The sequence below is a fragment of the Mytilus edulis genome, chromosome 5, assembly GCF_963676685.1.
Source record: "Mytilus edulis chromosome 5, xbMytEdul2.2, whole genome shotgun sequence".
Taxonomy (NCBI): Eukaryota; Metazoa; Mollusca; class Bivalvia; order Mytilida; family Mytilidae; genus Mytilus; species Mytilus edulis.
In genome coordinates this window covers 9,946,391-9,968,091 of record NC_092348.1, presented here as the reverse complement: position 1 = coordinate 9,968,091, position 21,701 = coordinate 9,946,391, and the positions used below count along the sequence as shown (strand labels likewise).

The window sequence follows — 21,701 nt, the reverse complement described above, 5'->3', positions numbered from 1 at the left end:
TTGTTCTCAGTGTGTGTTGGTACTCCCCTGTCTTTGTTAGTACAATTCGGCTACTCACAAATATGCCACCACATTCTTTAAGCGCATGTCATTTTAGGTCAAGAGCATTTAATTGAATGATTGCTGTATGCATATTGGTATTTTATTGGCTATTATGACGACAAATTGTTGTTTTTAAAATTTTCAAATTACTCAAATCGTTCAGTTTTATAGCTTAAAAAGAGGGGCGAAAGATACCAGAGGGACATTCAAACTCATAAATCGAAAATAAACTGACAAAGGCGTGGTTAAAAATGAAAAATACAAACAATAGTACACACGACACAAAATAGAAAACTAAAGAATAAGTTTAAATGTAACTTTGAGTTTTGCTCATCGTTAAAAGCAATGCGGCGAACTATAGTTGTTTATGACGCTAGGTGAATTGGCAATTATACCAAATCTTCATCTTTTCTAAGAAGACATTTTGCAGAATATAACTTGAATACAAGAAAAAAGTTTTTAAAAAGAGCCGACAAAACATATATATACATTTCCTGTAAACCTAATGAAAATCTAAATATATTTATTTATGACAAAAGTTAACGGATATGCTTCATTGACTTTGAAAGCCGAGCGGCTTCGTCGTTTTGTTTAACTCGTCAAAGAGGGACGAAAGATACCAGAGGGAGATCCAAACTCATAAATAGAAAATAAACTGACAACGTTTTGACTAAAAATAAAAAGACAAACAACAGTACAGAAGACACAACATAAAACACTAAAGACTAAGCAACACGAACCCTGCATCAAAGTTATACCAGTTACATATAATACACTTCCAAGATGGGATTCGATCCTAAGTGACGTCAAATAAAATTTTAATTGTAAAACAAATTCTCTGCAAATATAGGTCACCATAAAGCCTTTACAGCAATGAACAAAACCATTCCATCGCGCTGAGTAAACTATGAGTAACACCGGTATGAAAAAAATGTGAAATTATTCAAAAGGATAAAAACGACCAACACATATAAATCAGTACAGATTCAAAACATTTTGTGTAAAGATGTCAGAAAAAGTTTAAGAATTACATGACCATGTGTACAAATATTGAAATAATGTAGGCACACAAGTGTTAATTTGAAATTTAAAAAAAACCATTGCAATCTTTTGTTATTACTTGCCTGATGTAGTTATAGTAATGTTGACGGTTGCAGTCGCCGTTACAGTAACGTTTTGTGTCATGGTTACTGTTTCTGTAACAGTGTGTATAACGTCACAATTCGTCAAGCAGTACTCTGTTGTTGAAGGATATAACATAGATTCTGTAGATGTTTTCTTTTCTTCTGTTGTGGAAACACTAGTTGATTCTTCTGTTGTAGAGTCACTTGTTGATTCTTCTGTTGTGGAGCCACTTGTTGATTCTTCAGTTGTGGGTCCACTTGTTGATTCTTCTGTTGTGGAGCCACTTGTTGTTTCTTCTGTTGTGGAGCCACTTGTTGTTTCTTCTGTTGTGGAGCCACTTGTTGATTCTTCAGTTGTGGCTCCACTTGTTGATTCTTCTGTTGTGGAACCACTTGTTGTTGCTTTTGTTGTGACGGTTGTAGTTGGTTTTCTTGTTGTTATCACTTTTTCTGTAAGAAACACAAATTTGTTAATATATATTTAACTGTAATTTAATTATTTACATTTTTCTGGTAAGTAAAAAAGTTTTACTCGTAAGGTTCAATAAATAAATGTTAATCTATCAGAATATCAAAGAGTCATAACATTGAACTATAATAGTGATCACCAATCTAACAAAATTATTTCCATAAAATAAACTTTTCGCCAGTGCTTTAAGTTTTTACATGCTACAATGTTTTTTGTAGTTTGCTGTTTTATTATCTTTTTCGTAAATTTGTTTATCGAAGGACATTATCTGTACAAACATTAGAATTATATATATCAGAATGACAATTACCCAATCTCCGATATATTTGTGGACCTTTGTTCCTTTCATTCATTTTTTGGACAATTCCTTTAATAATTTTTGTCAAAATCTGTCAAGTCGTCAATTTATAATTAAGAATTCAAACTATGATTCTTACAGCAATCATCAATTGTTGTTTCTTCCGCCCATGATATTATTTTAATAAAAATCTGAGAACCCGTCAATTTGTTATTATGTTGAGGTAAGGTTCGGAATCTCTCGGAGGACAGTTTGAATTTAACATAGTGATTGATTATTGATGGTTGTTTTAACGCCACTTTTAAGCAGGGTCTATTGCGTGTTTGCCCGTTTTTATTGGTGGAGGAAGTCGGAGAAAACCATCGACCTTCGATAGGAAAACTGACAATCCTAGTTAATTAAGATTGGATTCGAGTGCACACACACGAACGGGGTTTAAACTCACAACCTCAGAGTAGACTGGCTAGTGATTACAGTAGTAGAACTACTTAGACTACTTGGCCACCGAGCCCTCCTGTATAGAGTGTCTGTTCTGTTTAGTTCCTTTGATTTTTTTTAATCTCTTCAATGTGTTATATTTGTAATTCGAAACTTTGAGTGTCCAAGGTATCAAATAAAGGTCATTTAAAAAAATACTTTTACGCATACTGATTATATTTACATTTTTGCTTTAACATGTTTAAATTATAGTTAATTTAAAAAGATCGCTTCACAATTATTCATTTATCTGAGTTTTACATCATTGGCTTTTGCAGTTTTGGGTTTGAGTATGTGTGATGATGCGAGTCAAGATAACCAATCGAACCACCAACTTTCTACCGTGTTCTTTTTATTTTCCTAGCACTGAGTCGATACCGTGAATGATCGTCCTTGTAAATATTATCGGCCCAGTGGTATGTGCTTCGGTACTTTCATGATTTTTAACATACCTCTAAAAATTCTCTGTAGATAAATTATTATATAATCTAGAATAAAGTAAACAGTATTCGATCAATGGAAATGTAGGAAATGTAGGAATTCTTAAGACGAATGTAAAAATACTCTTCGTAAAAAGGATTAGTAATGCTCACTTTCAGTTCATGAATTTTAAAAATAAGTTACTGCCTTGAAGCACATTTAGATGTTCTTATACATACCGTCATTGTGTTACTGTGCTATGGTCAAATTTTGTATTCTTCTTGAGATTTGATTCATTAACTTATATGTTAAGGTTGAAAAATACCTCAAAATGAATTAGATTCCTTTCACTCTTATTAGCTAAACGCTTTTTATTGACTGGGAAAACCAAAAAAGCAAATGTAGTAAAAAATGTAATAATTATTATTCAATTGTTTTTCATTTTTGATAATGTGTTCTGGTGTATGTCTTTGTTTCATATTTGTTCGTTTTCATAGTGATTGAGATTGTGACACAATGTTGACTGCTATATCCCAGTTTTGATATTTTTACCTATTATTTCTGTTTGATTTTCTTGCACATCATTGTCAATTTAAGGGAATTTTTGCGACTTTCATTCAAGTGAGAGGTTTTTGTAGCTACAAAACCAGGTATAATCCCACATTTTCTACATAAGGAAATGCCTAACCATATCAGGAATATGACAGTTATTATTCATTTGTATGATGTGTTTGAGCTTTTGATTTTGCCGTTTGATTAGGGACTTTCCTGTTTGAATTTTCCTCAGAGTTCGGTATTTTTGTGATTTTACTTTTAATTACTAGATTAACTAAACCTAATATATGATTTCAATCTATTTAAAACATTCAAAATAAAAAAATGATGTACACCGCTGTGATGCTGTATGTTATCTAACGTATATGTTAACATTTTAATAAAAATTCCCGAAATGCAAGAAAATCTTTTCAACATTAAAAATAGTATAAATGAAATGACTAGAACGAAATCATGCAGTATTTTAACTGAGAAGCCAAAACTTATCGTAGTTGAAGTTGGTTATTCTTTTATGTTCTATTTGGTCATACCGCTGGTCCATCATTTTCTGCATATAGAATGCCTGTGCTGGGTCGGGAGTGTGGCAGTTGTTATCCCATTTTCTGCATGTAGAATGCCTGTGCGGGGTCAGGTGTGGCAGTTGTTATCCCATTTTCTGCATGTAGAATGCATGTGCGGGGTTGGGAGTGTGGCAGTTGTTATTCTTTCGTTTGATGTGTTTGAGCTTTTGATTTTGCTATTTGATTAGGGACTTTCCGTTTTGAATTTTCCTTGGCGTTCAGTATTTTTGTGATTTTATTTTAACTACGTATTCAGTTACTTATCCATCTTTGGTTTTTTAATATTTATGTTTGATGATGTCGAAATATATAATGTGTTATTTGCATTTATTCTTTTATTCAATTTGTTTGTGAAAGTTTTAAACAGACAACTACTAATAGCTTTATAATGTGTCTGCTCTTCACCACTTTTGAAATATTTTAATATTTACAATATTAGCAATTCTATTGTAAAAATAAGTAATGGAAAATATTAAACCAACAAAAATGAAGAAAAATTAAATAGGATGAATTAAAATTGATGCTGGTGAAAATCAATGTGTCAAATGGATGTCCTGTTTTCACTTCTCTGTACATCAATAACTTTTGAAAATTTCAAATACTCCAAAAATAAAAGATTGAAGCCGTGATTGTTAGATACTTAATTGAAACTCAGTTTTAAAAGTCATAAAACATTCGATCGCTGCTAACTATTCTATACTAATAAATACTGAAAGGTTGTCAAGATATAAAATATATTTTACAATTTGAAAATATAAAATCTAAAAGAAGAAGTGTTCGTTTATCTTATCTTATCTTACATCTGAAGAAATTAATGTTGTACTTTCAAGTACAATGTTTAATAGGTTTGAAAAACTACATACTCGAAATAGAAAATATAACAAGATTTTTATCATGCCGATCATGAGTTTGGTTGCCTTATAAGAATACCCTTTTAATCAACTTAACATTTGTTTTGCAAAGGGTGGAATTATAAACTTAAAATTAAAATTCATCATTATTATGCCTCAAGCTTCGAATTAATAATTATGTGAAATACAAGTTTTAAGTAAACCGTGGGATTGTCAGTTTGACTTTTGAGTTCGAATATCCTTTGGTAACTTCTGCCTGTCTTTATGATATCCCGATGGCGTCCTCAATCAAATAGTACTAACATAATTTATACTATCCTTTTCTTTAATTTTCTTTTGAAACATTCAGATATCAAAAGGAATCTTAGGAAAGAGTTAACCTTAGGTGAATTAAGCTATTTTAGGTCCATGTGATCATATATTACTCCACGTTTTAGATACTTAAATGCTTTCATAATTTAGGGTTAAATAGATTCTGATAAAGTTGAATCAAAATTATTAGTTGATAAATATTTATCAGTTAGTCCTTTTACCTTTACACCTGACATACACATCATGTGTGTGGTCTGTTACTGAAGTATCCCATGTTGTTTGACCTGGAAAACAGTCATCAATTGTTGTAGCATTAGAATCACACACAGCATCAATTGACCATATTAAACCGGTGCCCACCTTGGATACACATGATGAGTCGAAAGCAACAAACCTTAAAATCAAACACAAAATAAAATAAATGAGACGACTCTTAATAAACTTGCATTTTCCTGATTGCCAAACATGATGATTTAACCTTCCAAATGTTAAATTCCGTTTTTGAAATTAGTAACATAGCCTTCGCTCTATCGTATGAAATCTACGCGTACAATAGGAGGCAACTCTCATTGTGCAAAATCTATAACGCTTTGTACTAGATTTGCCTCCCCTTATTACTTCATCCAGGTTTTAGTTAGCATGTGGTTTAAGCAAAGTGCATGTTCCAGCCACATTTTATTATGTATTTGATTTATTCTATACTAGACTGTTCCTGCTGCATTTATAAGAAAGCCTAGTGTCTTATTGTGAACATTGGTTCCAAAGATTGTGTAGTAAAACAAAACATATCCTGTGTTTACAAGAGTGTCTATATTCTTGAAATGGCTCCATATGTACATGTATTGCAGCCTTTATTATACATGTAGTATGATTTTACGTTTCCGCACTAATTGGGTTCCGCAACGGACTTTTTGATTCAAGACACTACTAGATGTCAATTACGTACATTGGGAGGCAACTCTCATTAAGTGCCAAGTTGAAAGAAAGAGCATAGATACAAAGAAAACATGTCGCTTTTGTAGTCTTTTTTTAAAGAGTTTAACTTGAGAATATTCTTCGAAACATCCAAATCTGGAAATGAACAATAATCATGAATTATATATTTCTATCATAGAAAAGATAGATCCTTGATGTATTAAAATCATTATAAAAAGGGTCTGCTTGGTTATTTATCGCGAAACAGACAGATTAAGGTAAAGGTAGGTTATAAAATATTCCCATTTGAAAAGTAGAGTAACAAAAAATACTGACATTCGAGAAAATTCAAAACAGAAAGTCTGTTATCAAATGGCAAAGTTTAAAGTTCATACACATCAAACGAATGCACATCAACAGTCATATTCCTGACTTGATACAGGCATTTTCTTATGTAGAAAATGGTGGATTTACAATGACTGAGCTAAGTTTAGCCAAAAAGAGTGATTCATAACAAAACAGGAACACGTTTGCTTTAAAATGGCACAATTGGTGTCCATATGAATACCTTTAACATGCCGAAAAAATATTACCAAAATCCACATCGATATTGTCAAGGAGAAAAATATCTGCTTTAATTATTACACCCTAGTTCCAGTATGTGAATCTAGCATATTTAACTTTTTCATTACAGAAACAGGCTTTCTATGAGGTGCACTATGGATATTTTGAATCTTGATCTTTGTATAAAAATCAATCTAATTCTATCAAAACTTTTGCTTTTTAACCGTTTGTGAATTAAAAACAAATTAGGAAAAATAATTCAGAAGAAATAATTCACGATGCTTTTAAATTTTCGATTCAGAAATGGTATCGTACGCTATAAATTTATTACTTTTTATCAATAGTGAATCAAAAAGGTAAAACATGCTGCACAGGGAAACAAGTGATCAGTATGCCGGATTTTCTTATTAACAATATACTTGTTTAATTAGAAGTAGACACATTATCGATAATCATAGTGGAACGAACTGTGCGCCTTTCCTTACCGATCTCTTTTTTTTTTTTTTTTACATATAAGTCAAAAACAAGAAGCACAAAGAAGCAAGTTAATTTAATTTTACATTCATATACACATGTATATTGACGCAATCGTTCTTGTATTATTTTAACTGTTGTCACCTTTTAAATTTTAGAATTGTGACAGTTCATATCGCACATCACTATTTTTATTTGAAGCATATCTTTGTACTCTCTGTTGTAAATAGTTATATAACCTGTGTCATGTTTATACATTTTTCAGAAATATACAAGCGTCTAAACTATGAAGTCTTTTTCTAATTGTTTTATTGTATGAATTCAAGAGTGTAATAATTTAATCAAATCATGTTGACATTATTCCTTTTACACCAGAATCTTACTGAGGAAGGATATCTGTTATCCGAAATATGTATAAATAATTACGTTTATGGTTTCCTTATTTTTGTTATTGATGTTGTTTTGTACACTTTCAAGCCGTTTATATAATTCATTTATTGTGTAGATGTATCGTTACTCATAACGACCCAGTGCCCTCGTTGGAAAGATCGTTAACTAATATTCAGACGTTTTATATATATCTATATCTATATAATGTTCTTTCCATTAACAATTTAATCTTTTCTTAGTGGGTTTCATTAATAATATACCATATAGAACTAGAAATTAAAGAGCCAACTGACACGGCTTCTTCTGCACAATGTTGTCTGCAGTACCCCTTTTTCATTTTTGTACCTTTTATGTCTGCTTGGTTTGTTTTTGCACCTGTCCCAAGTCAGGAGCCTCTGGCCTTTGTTAGTCTTGTATGAATTTTAATTTTACTTTATTATGTATAATTCGGAGTTTAGTATAACGTTCATTATCATTGAACTACTGTACATATTGTTTAGAGGCCAGCTGAAGGACGCTTCCGGGTGCGGGAGTTTCTCGCTGCATTGAAGGCCCATTGGTGGCCTGCGGCTTGTGTTTGCTCTTTGGTCGGGTTGTTGACTCTTTGACACATTCCTTATTTCCATTCTCAATTTTATAATAGATTTGTATGTGTCTGTCATACAATTTAGATACATGGCAAGCTGTCAAACAAGAGTTATCTACCATTTTCTTCACGAGAAAATACCTGCACGAAGTCAAGTATATGACAGTTGTTTTCCATTCGTTTGATTCTTTCATTTTGATATTTGGTAAGGGACGTATAAATTTTGATTGGAGTTCGGTATTTTCGTGATTTCACTTTTATTATTATAACCATAGTTCCGAAGCAGTTGTTTAAAATTAGTAAATAGAATATGGTATTTTGTTTCTCATCACTCAAGTTTATATCATACCATAATATTAAAAACGTATGTACAATTATTATCTAAAAACGTATGTACAACTTTAATCTATTTCTAATAGAATGTAGTGAGTGTGTATAAAAGCAGCTTACGATGTTACCACAGGGACATAATCATAATGCATAAACATTGTTTCCACATATACCACTATCTTTAATACGTTTACTTATATGTTTTGGTTTTGATTCATTTATAAAAGTATGTGTAATATCATAAAAGAAAGGCGAAAGATACTAGAGGGGCATTCAAACTCATAAAAATAAAATAAAAAAATGACAACCCCATTGGTAAATATGAAAAAGATAAAACAGACAAATAAAAGTACACAAGACACAACAGAAAACTAAACATTTAGCATCACGAACCCCATCAAAAACTGGGGGTGATCTCAGGTACTACGGAAGGGTAAGGAGATCCTGTTTCACATATGACAACCGTCATCAATCTTACACAGACAAAGGAAATAATAAATTAGCACCTTAATGATACCAATGCGATTTGCTTGATTAACGTTCATTATGTTACGATCTAAAGCAAACATTTTAGGATTAAGGATGTAAAATTTCTTCAATACTTTATGAAGTCATTACCAACAGGGACATACAAAATTAAACCAACGTTTATCCGAGATTATCATTGTATGAATCCATAACATTTGTGTTCTTCGTTGTCCTTTTCTCAAAAACGTGTAAATCTAAGTAAAATACATTATAATTATCTCGCCCTATTTTTATTTTCAATACTTACTCATATCCTAAACGATTACATAGCAAATATCCAAGTTCTATATCTGGGGTTGGGTCATATATTGTTCCCCAGAATCCATCATGGAACACTTCTAACCGTCCACACATTATATTCCCACCAACTAGAGCATAGTGTCTGTCAGTCTGTTCACCAATCGTATAATCACACGCTGCAATATGCCCGTGAGATCCCATATCGAAATTCCATTTTCCAGTAGTATAATCAACATAAACCATATCATCAGATTTACTAGGAGAAACGTCTGACTGAAAGTTTTCCCAGTGATCAAAAGTTTTACCGTCTGCCCAACTGTAATCTGGCGGATCGCCTATCCATAGAACACCTATCGAAAAATCTTCGCTATAAGAGATAATAAATAATAGTCATACATTTTGAGTATCAAAGTAGTTATTAGTGTATGCTAATTTAACAGACCCTTGTAAGTTTGTAGCGGTTAAATTTGTATATCCTTTTAAGTTTTAGACTTCATCAGGTAAAACACGAAAAGCTCAGATGACTTGTAAGTAAAACAGCATAACGGCCATTGTTTTTGCCTTTTATGATGTTTTATCGTTCTGCAATGAAATAATAAGACGTAGTACTTTATTTATAAAAATTGAAACTCAACGGCTCTACTAACCATGATGGTGCTTCATCTTTTTGCCCCCCCCCCCCCCCTTTACAGTCCGTCGATTATTCTCAACTCTCGTTCGAATACGTTGTCATGATTATCGTCACTATATATCAGTTTCTCTTCGTGATGATTCTTTAAATGACAATCTTCCCTTTACCCATAAGAAGTTAGGTAAAATTAAAATCCTCACAAAGTTTTATTGCCTCTTAAAAATGTACCCGTTTTAAAAAAGGTAAAGTCTAGTTTCTGATACAAATTACAGCTGTCATGTCGCATAATAACAATTATTTACTAGCCAGAACGGTTAACAATGCCAATGGAGAAAACAAAACATAGAAGCAATTTAAAAAATCTTCCTTCACTAACAAAGGACTTCAGAATTTAAAATATCAGTTAATTTAAAAATGTCTCTCCGCATTTAAGATCAGTTTGAGTTTCTGTACCTCGGTGTGATGTAGACCATTTGGTTGTGTTTTACTTCGAATTATGAATGATTAAAAGCCAATTATATATTGTAACGTTTTGAATTTATTTTCCCACGGTATTTTGAAGTTACTAAGCCTCATACTTTTTTTTATATTGACATGATATTGTTCATTGACCTTGATTCTGTAAAAAAAAACATTGTTATTTTTTCTATACTAATGAAATAAAAAACAACATGCACTCTTCCAGTTTAAGACTACTGATTAAAACTAAGAAATATTTCCAGAAAAGGAATATGACAACCAATTTATCATAGATATTCAATTCGGTACGTAATATTCGAATTTCGTATATCATCTTGAAGTTTATTTTCAAAAAGAAATTATCTTGGAAGCTATCATTGACGCTTCAATCCACTTTTGAAAAAGTTCCGAATCAGATCAATTCATCAATTCATGTAGGTGTCCTAGAAAACGATTTCTATTTAGATATGACAAACATGGTTATTAAAACACATAAAATTGTCGATATGGATCTGGTGAGTTCATTTTACAGTGAAACACATTTTTTTTTTAAATATAAATTCGATTGAAAAAAATCTTTTGTTTCGAATATAATTAATCACTCATAGAAGAGTTCAAATAAATGCTTTTCATGTTATTACTACATCCATTATAAATCGTTTATAGACACTATTGTTTGAGTGAATGAGAATAGCATATGCATTTCGATGTTGCAAAAATGACAGCTTTGGTAGCAAAACGATTTAATTTTAAATATGATGATTATACATTTACCTTTCCAGTCACTGGTAAATGGTCAAAGTATTTCATTAAAATTGCTGTTGCCGATTTAATCGACTTTTAATATACATATCGAATCTAGAAAAAAATGAACAAAAGTAGGCGATTTATTAATATAGAAAATGATGCGGCGTTTACCCTGTTGATACACCGGGTTTGTTATCTATTCATTTTATGTGTTTGGGCCTTTATTTGGCAATTGCATTAGGGAATTTCCGTTTTGGATTTTACTTGCAGTTGGGTATTTTTTCTATTTGACTCCTTATGAAGTCAACGAAATTTCATCCACATGGATTTATGAAATTTAAGCATCTTTCAACTACTGTTGCCAATGAATTATAAGCATTAATTTGTATAATCATTTAACCTATAGAGAACAAAACAGTAGTATATGTATTCTAAACATTTTCATAACATGCAACTTTTTTATTGATTTTTTTGCATCTACAAGACTTTTTGTCATTGGCATTGTTCCATCCATGTTTTAAGTCAATAGATAACGTTCAATACAAAAGAACAAAATATTACAGTAGGATAATTCCAACTTAAGTTCCGTTCGTATATCACTACAAACTGCTCAGAGTCTGAATTGACCAGTTTTTGTGCTCGACCAGTAAGATCAAGCACACATTTTACTCGACAAGTCTCGACATTGCCTTGACTGTACTTAAGTGTACTCGACTTGGTCTCGACTTTAGTTAATTAGTCTGATTCAGTACTTAATGATCTTTGTGTAGTCTGAAATGGTATTAACCATGGCTCGACCTGTCTTGATTAGTCTCGACATGTCTCGAGTAGTCCTGACCTTCAAATTTAGTTTTGACTGGGGTAAATCAGTCCATCTAACTAAATCAAATATTGATCTTACAAAATTCAAGCTTATTAGGTAGTTTGATTTATTGCTGTGAAATGAATAGGTAAAAATAAAAATTATTATATAAATTTAGATAGGCATCTTTAATAGGCAAAATAGAGATAGTACACTTTAATTTTTTACACAACTTTTTCAAATCAACTTAGAATTTCATCAAACTCTACAACTATCTGCAATATATCGATCTTACTGAATTATAGGTTGTTATTTAGTCTGGTGTATTTCTGTCAAATTTAAGAATTTATTTAATCTAGGTCATCCCTTTTTGATATATTTATATAATATATATCAAAAGGAAAAAAAACATTAAAGGAATTATATAACTATTTTATATATACTTTTTTCCAAATTATGAGGAAAGATATATTTCTAATATCGTAGCTTTTTGACCTAGATTAATTAAATTCATAAATTTGACAGAAATACACCTAACTATATAACAACCTATGATTCAGTAAGATAAATATATTGCAAAGATAGTTGTAGAGTTTGATGATAATCTAAGATGATTTGAAATAGTTATAAAAAAATTAGTGTACTTTCTCTATTTTGTCAAAACTGTAAATCCTAGCTTTTTTGACCTAGATTAAGTTAATTCTTAAATTTGACAGTAATAAACCAAACGTCATAACAACCTGGGATTCAGTAAGATTAATACATCACCAAGGTAGCTATATAGTTTGAATGATTTAATCCACTCCTTTGTCATTGATAGTAACAATAACAATAAGTTATGATTGTTATGTCACATAATTCGCCAATACAATTTTTCATCAATTTTCTCGACGACTATAAAAAGCTTCAATTGTTTATAGTTTAAACTTCTGTTTATTTGCTTTAGTCGATGGAAAAGTCACAAGTTAAACATTCATATGGAGTCATTACATCTCATTACAATACATATTACAATAAAGCATCTACATGAACATTACATTATATGATATTTGAAAAATGAAAATTCCTTTCCAGAATATCAATGTGGGGAAAATTATAATTAAGGTAGAAAAAGTGTCTTCCTCCATCTTGGATTTGGAAATTCCAGATAACAAGGTTAGATCTTTAATAGAATTTGCAAATTGTTCGAGTAGTAGGTAATTCATGTGTAAGAACTTTCATTTCAATATAGAAAATAACACGTTTTATCATATTTTTGGTTGTTTTTTACAAAAAACAGAAAACTTTTGTTTGATTAAATTCTTTTCAACTTTGCCACATAAAGGGAGGCAACTCAAATGCAAGGGCAGATAATTCAGATTAAGGTATTTTTACAATAGAATGTGTTAGGAATTTACCTATTTTATAATCTAGCGAGAAAACGGGCCGGTGACCTTATTTTTTCTTTTTTCTTTTTCTTTATGGGTTATAATTTAGACACCGCATCTACCTTAAAAAACGACAAAGATTATTATAACGAGTCTTGCTTATCTTTGTTTATGTCACAGCATTAAGTATTTTTTGGAATCTTTTTAAGTTCCTGATTATGTTTAAAACTAGTAGGTTTGATCTTGGAAAGTATACATTTTCCCCCATTCAAGCGTTCTGGAAGCCAATTGAGACCAATAGAACTATTCAATGGATTTGATAGCCTCAATCAGATACAATATCAAAAAGACAATTCCAAAAAGTCCAAAAGATATCTTGGAGAGGGGCCATTTTAAGCACGACAACGTGTGCAATCTCTACTATGAATTTATGTTCCTTACGTACAAATGTACTTTGCAAATTCCAAAAAAAAATATCCTCCTTATTCTAAATATAACTTTTAAAAATTGGTCGAATAAATCGAGATTTAAGTTTCAAGGTTACATTAAGATGTTTAAATAGTTATCAAAGGTACCAGGGTTATAATTCAATACGCCAGACGCACGTTTCGACGACCGAAAATTCCAAAAAGTTGTGCAAAATACGGCTAAGGTAATCTACTCCTGGGATAAGAAAATCCTTATTTTTGTCGAAAAATTCAAAGTTTTGTACACAGGAAATTTATAAAAATGACCATGTTTAACCACAATTAAATGTATTATTTTAATAATGGACATTCCACATGGCGTTACATCTGAATATAACCATAAGTAAAGTGTTTATGTTATTAAAGTAGTATTTCTTTGATATTTCTTCCAATATTTGCGAAAACTAGGATTTTTCATTTTTATCAGGATTGAAGAATATTTGCTATTTTCTAGACCATTTCATCCAATTTCAAGAGATCATGGTCAACTACTGATTAGATAAGTTTTTTTTAGCATGATCCGAATCACTTGAAAAAACGACAGTTAATGAAAAGGTCAGCATAGACCGGTTATTTTTTTCTTAAGGAATATCATTTACACATAGTGTGTCAAGTTGGGTTCCCTATACAAATAGACCGAGTCTTCAAATGGAATAAATTTGTGCCTGTGATCAGTATGACAAAACTTATGGAGATGATAATGTTCTATATTTCTATAGACAGTAAAGGCATTGATGTATGAAATGAACCCGGTCGAAATCATAAAAGAAAATGTTGTTGTCATATAAGCATGCATAAGATTTGTGACATATACAACATACCGCTGTTCGAAATTCATAAATCGATTGAGAAAAAAAACCAAATCCGGGTTACACAACAACGCTGTTAATAACTAAAAACAAATAATTCAGCATATTTTGTATCGGGTTGTCCCTTTTATGCAATGCCCCCCTTCCCCGAAAAAAAATGTAAACAAGTGTGTAATATGATTTTGTTGGTTCCGGACAAATAAACATTGCCATAAAAGCGGGAGGTTTGCCACAAAACCAGGTTCAACCCACCATTTTTTTTTATAATGTCCTGTACCAAGTCAGAAAAATTACCATTGTTATATCATACTTCGTTTCTGTGTGTGTTACATTTTAATATTGTGTTTCTGTTGTGTCGCTGTTCTCCTCTTATATTTGACGCGTATCCTTCAGTTTTAGTTTGTAACCCGGATTTGTTTTTTTCTCAATCGATGTATGAGTTTCGAACAGCGGTATACTACTGTTGCCTTTATTTATACATCCCACGATTTGATTTGCTATTATCTTTTATGTGTTGTTTATACGTTGTTTTGTGTCATTGATTGGTCGACATGGACTTGTGTTGATATATATTTGATACTTTTGACCAATGTTCATTGATTTGACACTAATAGTCAATTACTAGGACACTAAATAGGATGTACCACTAATGAAATGAAATGTTGAGTGCAAACTGAATTACAAACTGCTACAATCTAGATGTGATTCTTTCTAATATCGAGTCGCAAAATGATCTCAGGGAATGGTACAAGTTTTGTAAAAAACTGAAAAAATGGTTATCTTTTGTAAATTTACTGGAATCAAATTGTTGAATTATTATGTGAAACACCTAGGTAGGGTATTACCAGCCCAGTAGTCAACACTTTTGTGTTGAAACGAAATATCTTTGATATGCTCATTTTCTGTTTTGTTACTGTGCTGATATATAAAAACATTGTTACCAAACTTCATGCTTGTATCACGATTTATACAATTATTTCCATAATATATCAAACTAATTGAAGTATTTGAAAAACTAAGGTGTAGATTTCTTAGCAGTCTTTGGTCCAATTATAAGGAATTTAAGCTTTTTTAAGCTTTTTTAAAGGAAAGGTACGAGTGCCACTGGTGAGTCTCAAGCAGACAACAAACGCGACTAGCAAAAAAAAAACAAAATATAAGCCTGGTACTTATGATAAGTTTGTCTGACAGGATAAGTCAATAACGTAACCTTTGACTGTCCCTTTGGTATCTTTCGTCCCTCTTTTACATACATTTTTGTGGTAATTTGATGAACTTTTTATATATAATAATTTATTCATACTCATTTAATTTTGAGGTTGAATTTGCATTGTTTTTTTGTTTTTGTTTTTAATTTTAATGATGTTTTACAAGTAGAATAGTTCTTTATCACTTATACAGAGGAACATTGTTCGCAAAATTGTCTTTCATAGATAGATAAGGCTTATTAAAGTAGCAATAAGTTATTCTCTTTTTTTGATTTTGCAAATTATTGTAATTTTTTAAATTATGACAAAAATTGGACCAAGAAACGACATGGGGACAAATATTTATTTGTTTATCTTACTAATCCACTTTTTGCCATTATTGTGTTACCTGATCTAAAAAGTTCAAAGAAGTAAATAATATGTGTATTGAAAATGTAATCAGCTGCCTTTTAATACTTACTTCGCCATGTCACTAAGAAAGTCTTGCATTGCCCTATTATGCAAAGAGGCTCTCCGACTGTTCTTTAATGAGCAATATGATGCGTACTCATCTCCTTTTTGTTTGATTGTTGACACATGGTAGCATTTATTGACGTAATAAGTATGTTTAGTGAACAAGTTTGGACACGCTGTTATCTCTGAAAGAAAATTAACATATAGCACGTTAAGGATGGTTGCTCCTCCATTTTTTGACTTTTTGCCAGTTTTTCGGAATCCTCTGGTTTAATCCATGTATTGTCATTAAAATATTTTGCCCACTAACCCCTACTTTTCTTTTTATAATTTTATTACATAAAGTTTAAAAAGCCATATTTCAAAATTTTATAAAAATCTTGTTACTTTTTCATAGTGTTAGAAACAATAAGGTGCCAATGTTAAATATATGAAAAATCTAGAGAGAATAATTTCCCGCCAAATTTTCAATGGCTTATATCTCTAAAACGAGCACACGGACCCTCCATTTTTTTCTACTTTTTTAGTTTCATTATTTATATACTATCAATTCATAATTGTCTTTTAAAAAGCTTGTTATTTTTTTTATAAAACAGAGTAGCGAACATCCTTAATTCAATAAAGTAAGTGAAACATTGAAAAAACTGCCAATAATGGTTTTTTTAGGTATAACTAATTAAAAAAGTTATTAATGGAGAGAAATATTATTGTAAATATCTGGTAAGTTACTTACCCGTATCATAAAATTATAGAAAATAATGGTATATTTGAACCCCTTGATAGAACTAATTTGTTCAAATGTTTTTCCATAAAATTTGAGGAATTGTCTTAGCTATGTGATATAAATTTCGTTATTTACTGCTGCACGTTTATAGCAATAGCTTCTGGTTATTATCGAATGCATTTCTGTAACGTACAATTGTAGTGTAATACTAAAATGGGTAGGATACAATAAAAAAAAATACGAAACAGGAAAACAAATGATACAACAAATATTTCAAAGTTTAAAAAAAGTTGTTGTTCATATGTCTTCTGTTGAAGTATATGATAAAAAGAAAAAAAAAACAGCCAATTACCAAAATTATCCGTCGAGACTGTTGGCTCACGGGCTGATAAGAGACAGATATGAAAATGCCATGTTGAGATCAATATATGTTACAGTAAATTTATAAAAATCATTGATTTGGTAAAATCCCTGAAATTGTTTGATTTTTTGTATACTCATTGTACTGATAAGTGATTTTATGAAATCCCTGATTTTGACTAGAGAGTTTACAAAATCATTGAAATAATTAAAGATTTTTTTTAAAGATTCCTTGATTTAATTCAGTGAATTTGTAAAATAAAACGTATTCTTTTTATTCTTTTTATTCAAAAATTCTCATTAAAAATATCCGCAGCAGTTACACTCAACAGCTTTGAGGTTACATTAGTCTTTAATATAATACTTAATGAGCAATGATCATCAAACAACTGATATACTGTAAAATATAACATATGGAACCGGGGAAAATTAGCAGAACGTTTAACACTTATTCCTTACTGACAGAAAGAAGACAATACAAACTCTTTTTAATACCTTGTTCAAAACTAAGTTGATGTTAATCATATAGTGCTTCTTTAGTAATTACTTAACAGTACATAGAGATATAAGAATATATGGTATGAATCACATTTTGTAAAAGGTAAACTATCATAGGTTAAAGTACGGCCTTCATCACCGAGCATTGGCTTACACCGAACAGCAAGCTATAAAGAGTCTACTTTATTTTTTTGTTTTGAGAAACACTCATGAACCACATCAAAAATGCAAACACTGAACAACATGTTCCTGACTTAGGAAAACTGAAAACAAATGCAGCAGGTTCAAAAGCCATAAGATCAGCAGAGGGTTATATTATGTAGTTGATATCAAATGGAAAATTAACAATTTGGAAGTTGAAAAAAATTACGTTTGTTCTAGTATTCTATCTAGATGCTAGTATGTAGTCGTCAATTTTCGTCACTATTGAAAAAAAATATGAAAGTATGAAATAGGCTTTAATTTTTTTATAAGTTCGATAGTATCCTTACATGTTTCCTCGGATATATATTGGAACACTCACTGACATGTGGTACATTGAGTGACACAATATCATCAATATGTCTGAAATTTTCCAAAAACATTTGTCTTCAAGAAGGTTTTGTAAGAATTCGGCTTTGTATATGAGTACAAATGCAAATACATGTCCACAAAACTAATCACTGAAAACAAATGATATTGCATCACGGAGTATTTCCTTGTTTGATATCATATTTTTATAACATGACCCGCTAGTGAAAAGTAAAATCCAAACATTACTGAACACTTATTTTAATCACTATTAAAACAAACATATGTAACAAAGAAACACAAAAGGGCATATAGACAAAGCACATTATCAAAAATGAAAGACAAAAATACAACAGATTACCGTAGCATAATAGCCCAATAAAGGGATGAACAAGAACCGAGCCACGTCAAATGAATATCACAAAAATACACTCAACAGTAAAAGTAATATTCACAAAGACATATAAAAGAAAACTATAACATGTTATTTAGATGATAAACACCTTCAGATTGATTACTTCAAGACAAGGTCTTGGTTTGGTCCGATGATTTTTTTTTTAAAAACAGGACCAGATGCTATTGGCATAACTCTAGTTCATCAACTTTCTGCTCAGACACTGGTTACGTTTAAAAAAGTCCGAGTAATGGCTGCAAGGTCTTGAATACCGAATAAGTTGGGAAATTGTTATCCCTCATACAGGTGAAGTTGGTATATTGCTTATTTGGTTGGGGAATTGATAATTCAAAATTAGAAACGTCTCTTTCGTCCAGGATTCTTGTACTTAAATTACTGTATATGTCAAATTCGAGGTACAAGTCTAAAAATGAGGCGGAGGAAATAGTGTCAGGTGTTTCTTTAACTTGTAGTTATGGGGGATATATTAATGAAACCCGATCAGAAAAGTTTGATTGTTAATGGAAAGAACATCATCAATGTATCTGAATGTGAAGTGAATAACCTGGTTTCTTTGATCTTCTTGTTTTTGACTTGTGTATGAAGGAGCTCCGACACAAATGAAAATAAAAAGAGGTCGGCATGGAGAGGTGCACAGTTCGTTCCCATTGGAAATATATGAACTAAAATATACCTGATAAAAATACACTAATAATTAATGTTTTATTTTCTTAAGGCATTGTAAAATACATGTATTTTATGATAAGCCATGTATCTCTCCGTTCATAATAATTTGTTAATAATTTACGTAGCTTTTTGAAGTATTTTAACTGGTGACAGATAGATAAATAGCTTACCTTCTTCATTGCTGATATATATCCCCAAAACAGCTAGCATAAACACTTCCCGTGTACTCATATCCTCATTTTTTTATTACAAAATTATTTGCAAACTAAAACAAAAAGTGCGTTAAACATTATTTTTTTGTGTGTATAGAATACATTTAAAATTCAATATGGCAAATGAATTCGGAGAGGAATGGTGATAATTGTTTAAGTGTAATACCACCATTGATTTTCCCCTATTAGTCTTTGTTAAATTTTCACAAAAAAATAATTATGCAGACTTTACCTTTGTTTCAAATAAAGAAATACTTGGCATGAGTAAAGTGTTATCCTGTCCAGTACTATAGAAAACATTTCACATAAGATTTCATTGTATATAAGAAAATAACCATCACTGGAAGTTACCCAATCAAATTTCTAAACATGTTTAACGTGTGTACAAGCTTCAGTAACCATGTAACCTCAAATTTCCGAATTATTCTATAGAAACCCTATTTAAAAAAAATAATAGTGCTTTGAAATACCCAAGACATATGTTCATGACACAGAATTTTTTTACTGCAATAACATGAAGGATTAATTACCTACAACTGTCAAATTTAAGGGATTATTTTTTTTCGACCAATTTTCGAATATAACCGGATGTGACTTACCATGATTTGGTGGTATAACACCTTTATACGTAACGGTTTCCTTGACGACATTCTATTTTATAATAACCATATACCTATATATAAAAACTTTTTGTATACAATAGGTTTAGAAAATCTGCAATTAAAAATGCTTTTAATGTTGAAATTATTCATCAGTCTGTAATCGATGACACCCTTTTAACACTAATGAAAACGGAAAATTTGTTGCATCAACGAACTTTGACCGACAATATAAAGTTAACGTTGTATTGTACTTTTTGTGTTAGCTCAATTAAAATTGTTTCTGCAAAAAAGCATTAAAATAAATTCAATCAAATACACAATGAATGTTTGTATTAACATAGCGGCATCCGTTGTTTTCATTTATTTCTAAATTTACAATAATGATATTTTGTATATGGAGAAAGCAATTACATTAGTTTATATTCTTTACAGTCCCTTAGAGAAAATTGCCGCTGTATATCATCACGAAATGGTTATGTAAATTTAAAGATATCTACGGTGACGTCAATAATTTTTGTTAACATAAAGCATCAGTGATCTGTTATTTTTCTGTAAATTTGCTTTTGATAAAATTTCTAATTATTAAAAGCACTATGGTTTTCTACGGGAATATATTGCTTTAATCTTATTTTGCGTATTATTTTGCATTTTGCTGTTATTAATGCTAGATTTGTTGATTAGGTCTCTTTAGTGAGATTTGTTTTTAAATTAAAATGTTTATCCTTTTTTTCGTTTTCAAACAAAAAACACTCACATACAATATTTAACAATATTTGGAAGATCATTCATGTAATTTAATTTCTTTAAAGTGTTTTTCGTAATCCATCTTCACGAAATGGAAAGGCATTTCAAATCCACATTTTTGGAAAAATTTATTACAAAATAACCTTCAAGCCTTATACTGTTGGATAATTATAACTATGTAAAATCACTGCGTCAAATATTTGTGGCAATTTTGAACATACAAAGCGTATTCACTATTATTGTAATGCAAATTATATTCAATCAATAAATAAATTTTGTGTTTTTACTGTTTTCAAATTGGTTAAAATCATTAGTTTTATTTTCAATGTTGTCAATTTTAATGGAGACACGCCCACTCTGACGTTGTGTATTCATACGCCAACATGTGTGTGCGTTGTTATTGTTAATATAAATAATATAAAAAGTACTTTGAGCCTTATTTTTGATAGAAATTTATTTATGATGAATGGCAATAATTTATTTTGATTTTATTGAACCATAAAACTAATTTTTGACTCGTCACATTTCACATAATCCGCTTCGCGGATTATTCAATGTGAAGAGTCAAAAATTAGTTTTATGGTTCAATAAATTCAAAATAGATTATAGCCATTCATTAAATGTACTGTGCATCATACATACGTTGTATCGTTTGGATTATATGCCTGGTAATCTTTTAATATATAATGTTAATAATTGCTACTTTGATTGTTTGATTATTTTACTATTCAACCTTTGTCTTTTTGCTTAGCATCACGGTGCGGAGCTATTTGTTTCAGTCGACATACACGCCAGCTTGAAATAATAATCACGTATATATTCTGATTGGTTGCTTTATGGTAAAAGCTACAGCTATTTACTATGAGATAAAGAATTACATATTTTTTTCGTC

The 21,701-nt window shown here is 30.7% G+C and overlaps 1 protein-coding gene across 1 annotated transcript; it reads right to left on the bottom strand.

Moving 5' to 3' along the window:
- Nucleotides 1–1,158: 1,158 nt before the first annotated feature.
- LOC139522694 (uncharacterized) lies at nucleotides 1,159–19,559 on the bottom strand. The gene is made up of 5 exons (XM_071316161.1): nucleotides 19,422–19,559; nucleotides 16,086–16,263; nucleotides 9,143–9,502; nucleotides 5,330–5,502; nucleotides 1,159–1,616 (listed from the first exon to the last, which is right to left on the bottom strand). The coding sequence occupies exons 1-5, from the start codon at nucleotides 19,480–19,482 to the stop codon at nucleotides 1,159–1,161; spliced, it is 1,230 nt and encodes a 409-aa protein (XP_071172262.1). The 5' UTR covers nucleotides 19,483–19,559.
- Nucleotides 19,560–21,701: the final 2,142 nt, after the last annotated feature.

Coding starts and splice junctions, on each gene's coding strand:
- LOC139522694 (XM_071316161.1), bottom strand. CDS start 19,482: ATGAGTACACGGGAAGTGTTTATGCTAGCTGTTTTGGGGATATATATC. Junction 16,264..19,421: donor ATATATCAGCAATGAAGAAG/GTAAGCTATTTA, acceptor ATTTTCTTTCAG/AGATAACAGCGTGTCCAAAC. Junction 5,503..9,142: donor TGTAATCGTTTAGGATATGA/GTAAGTATTGAA, acceptor TTTGATTTTAAG/GTTTGTTGCTTTCGACTCAT.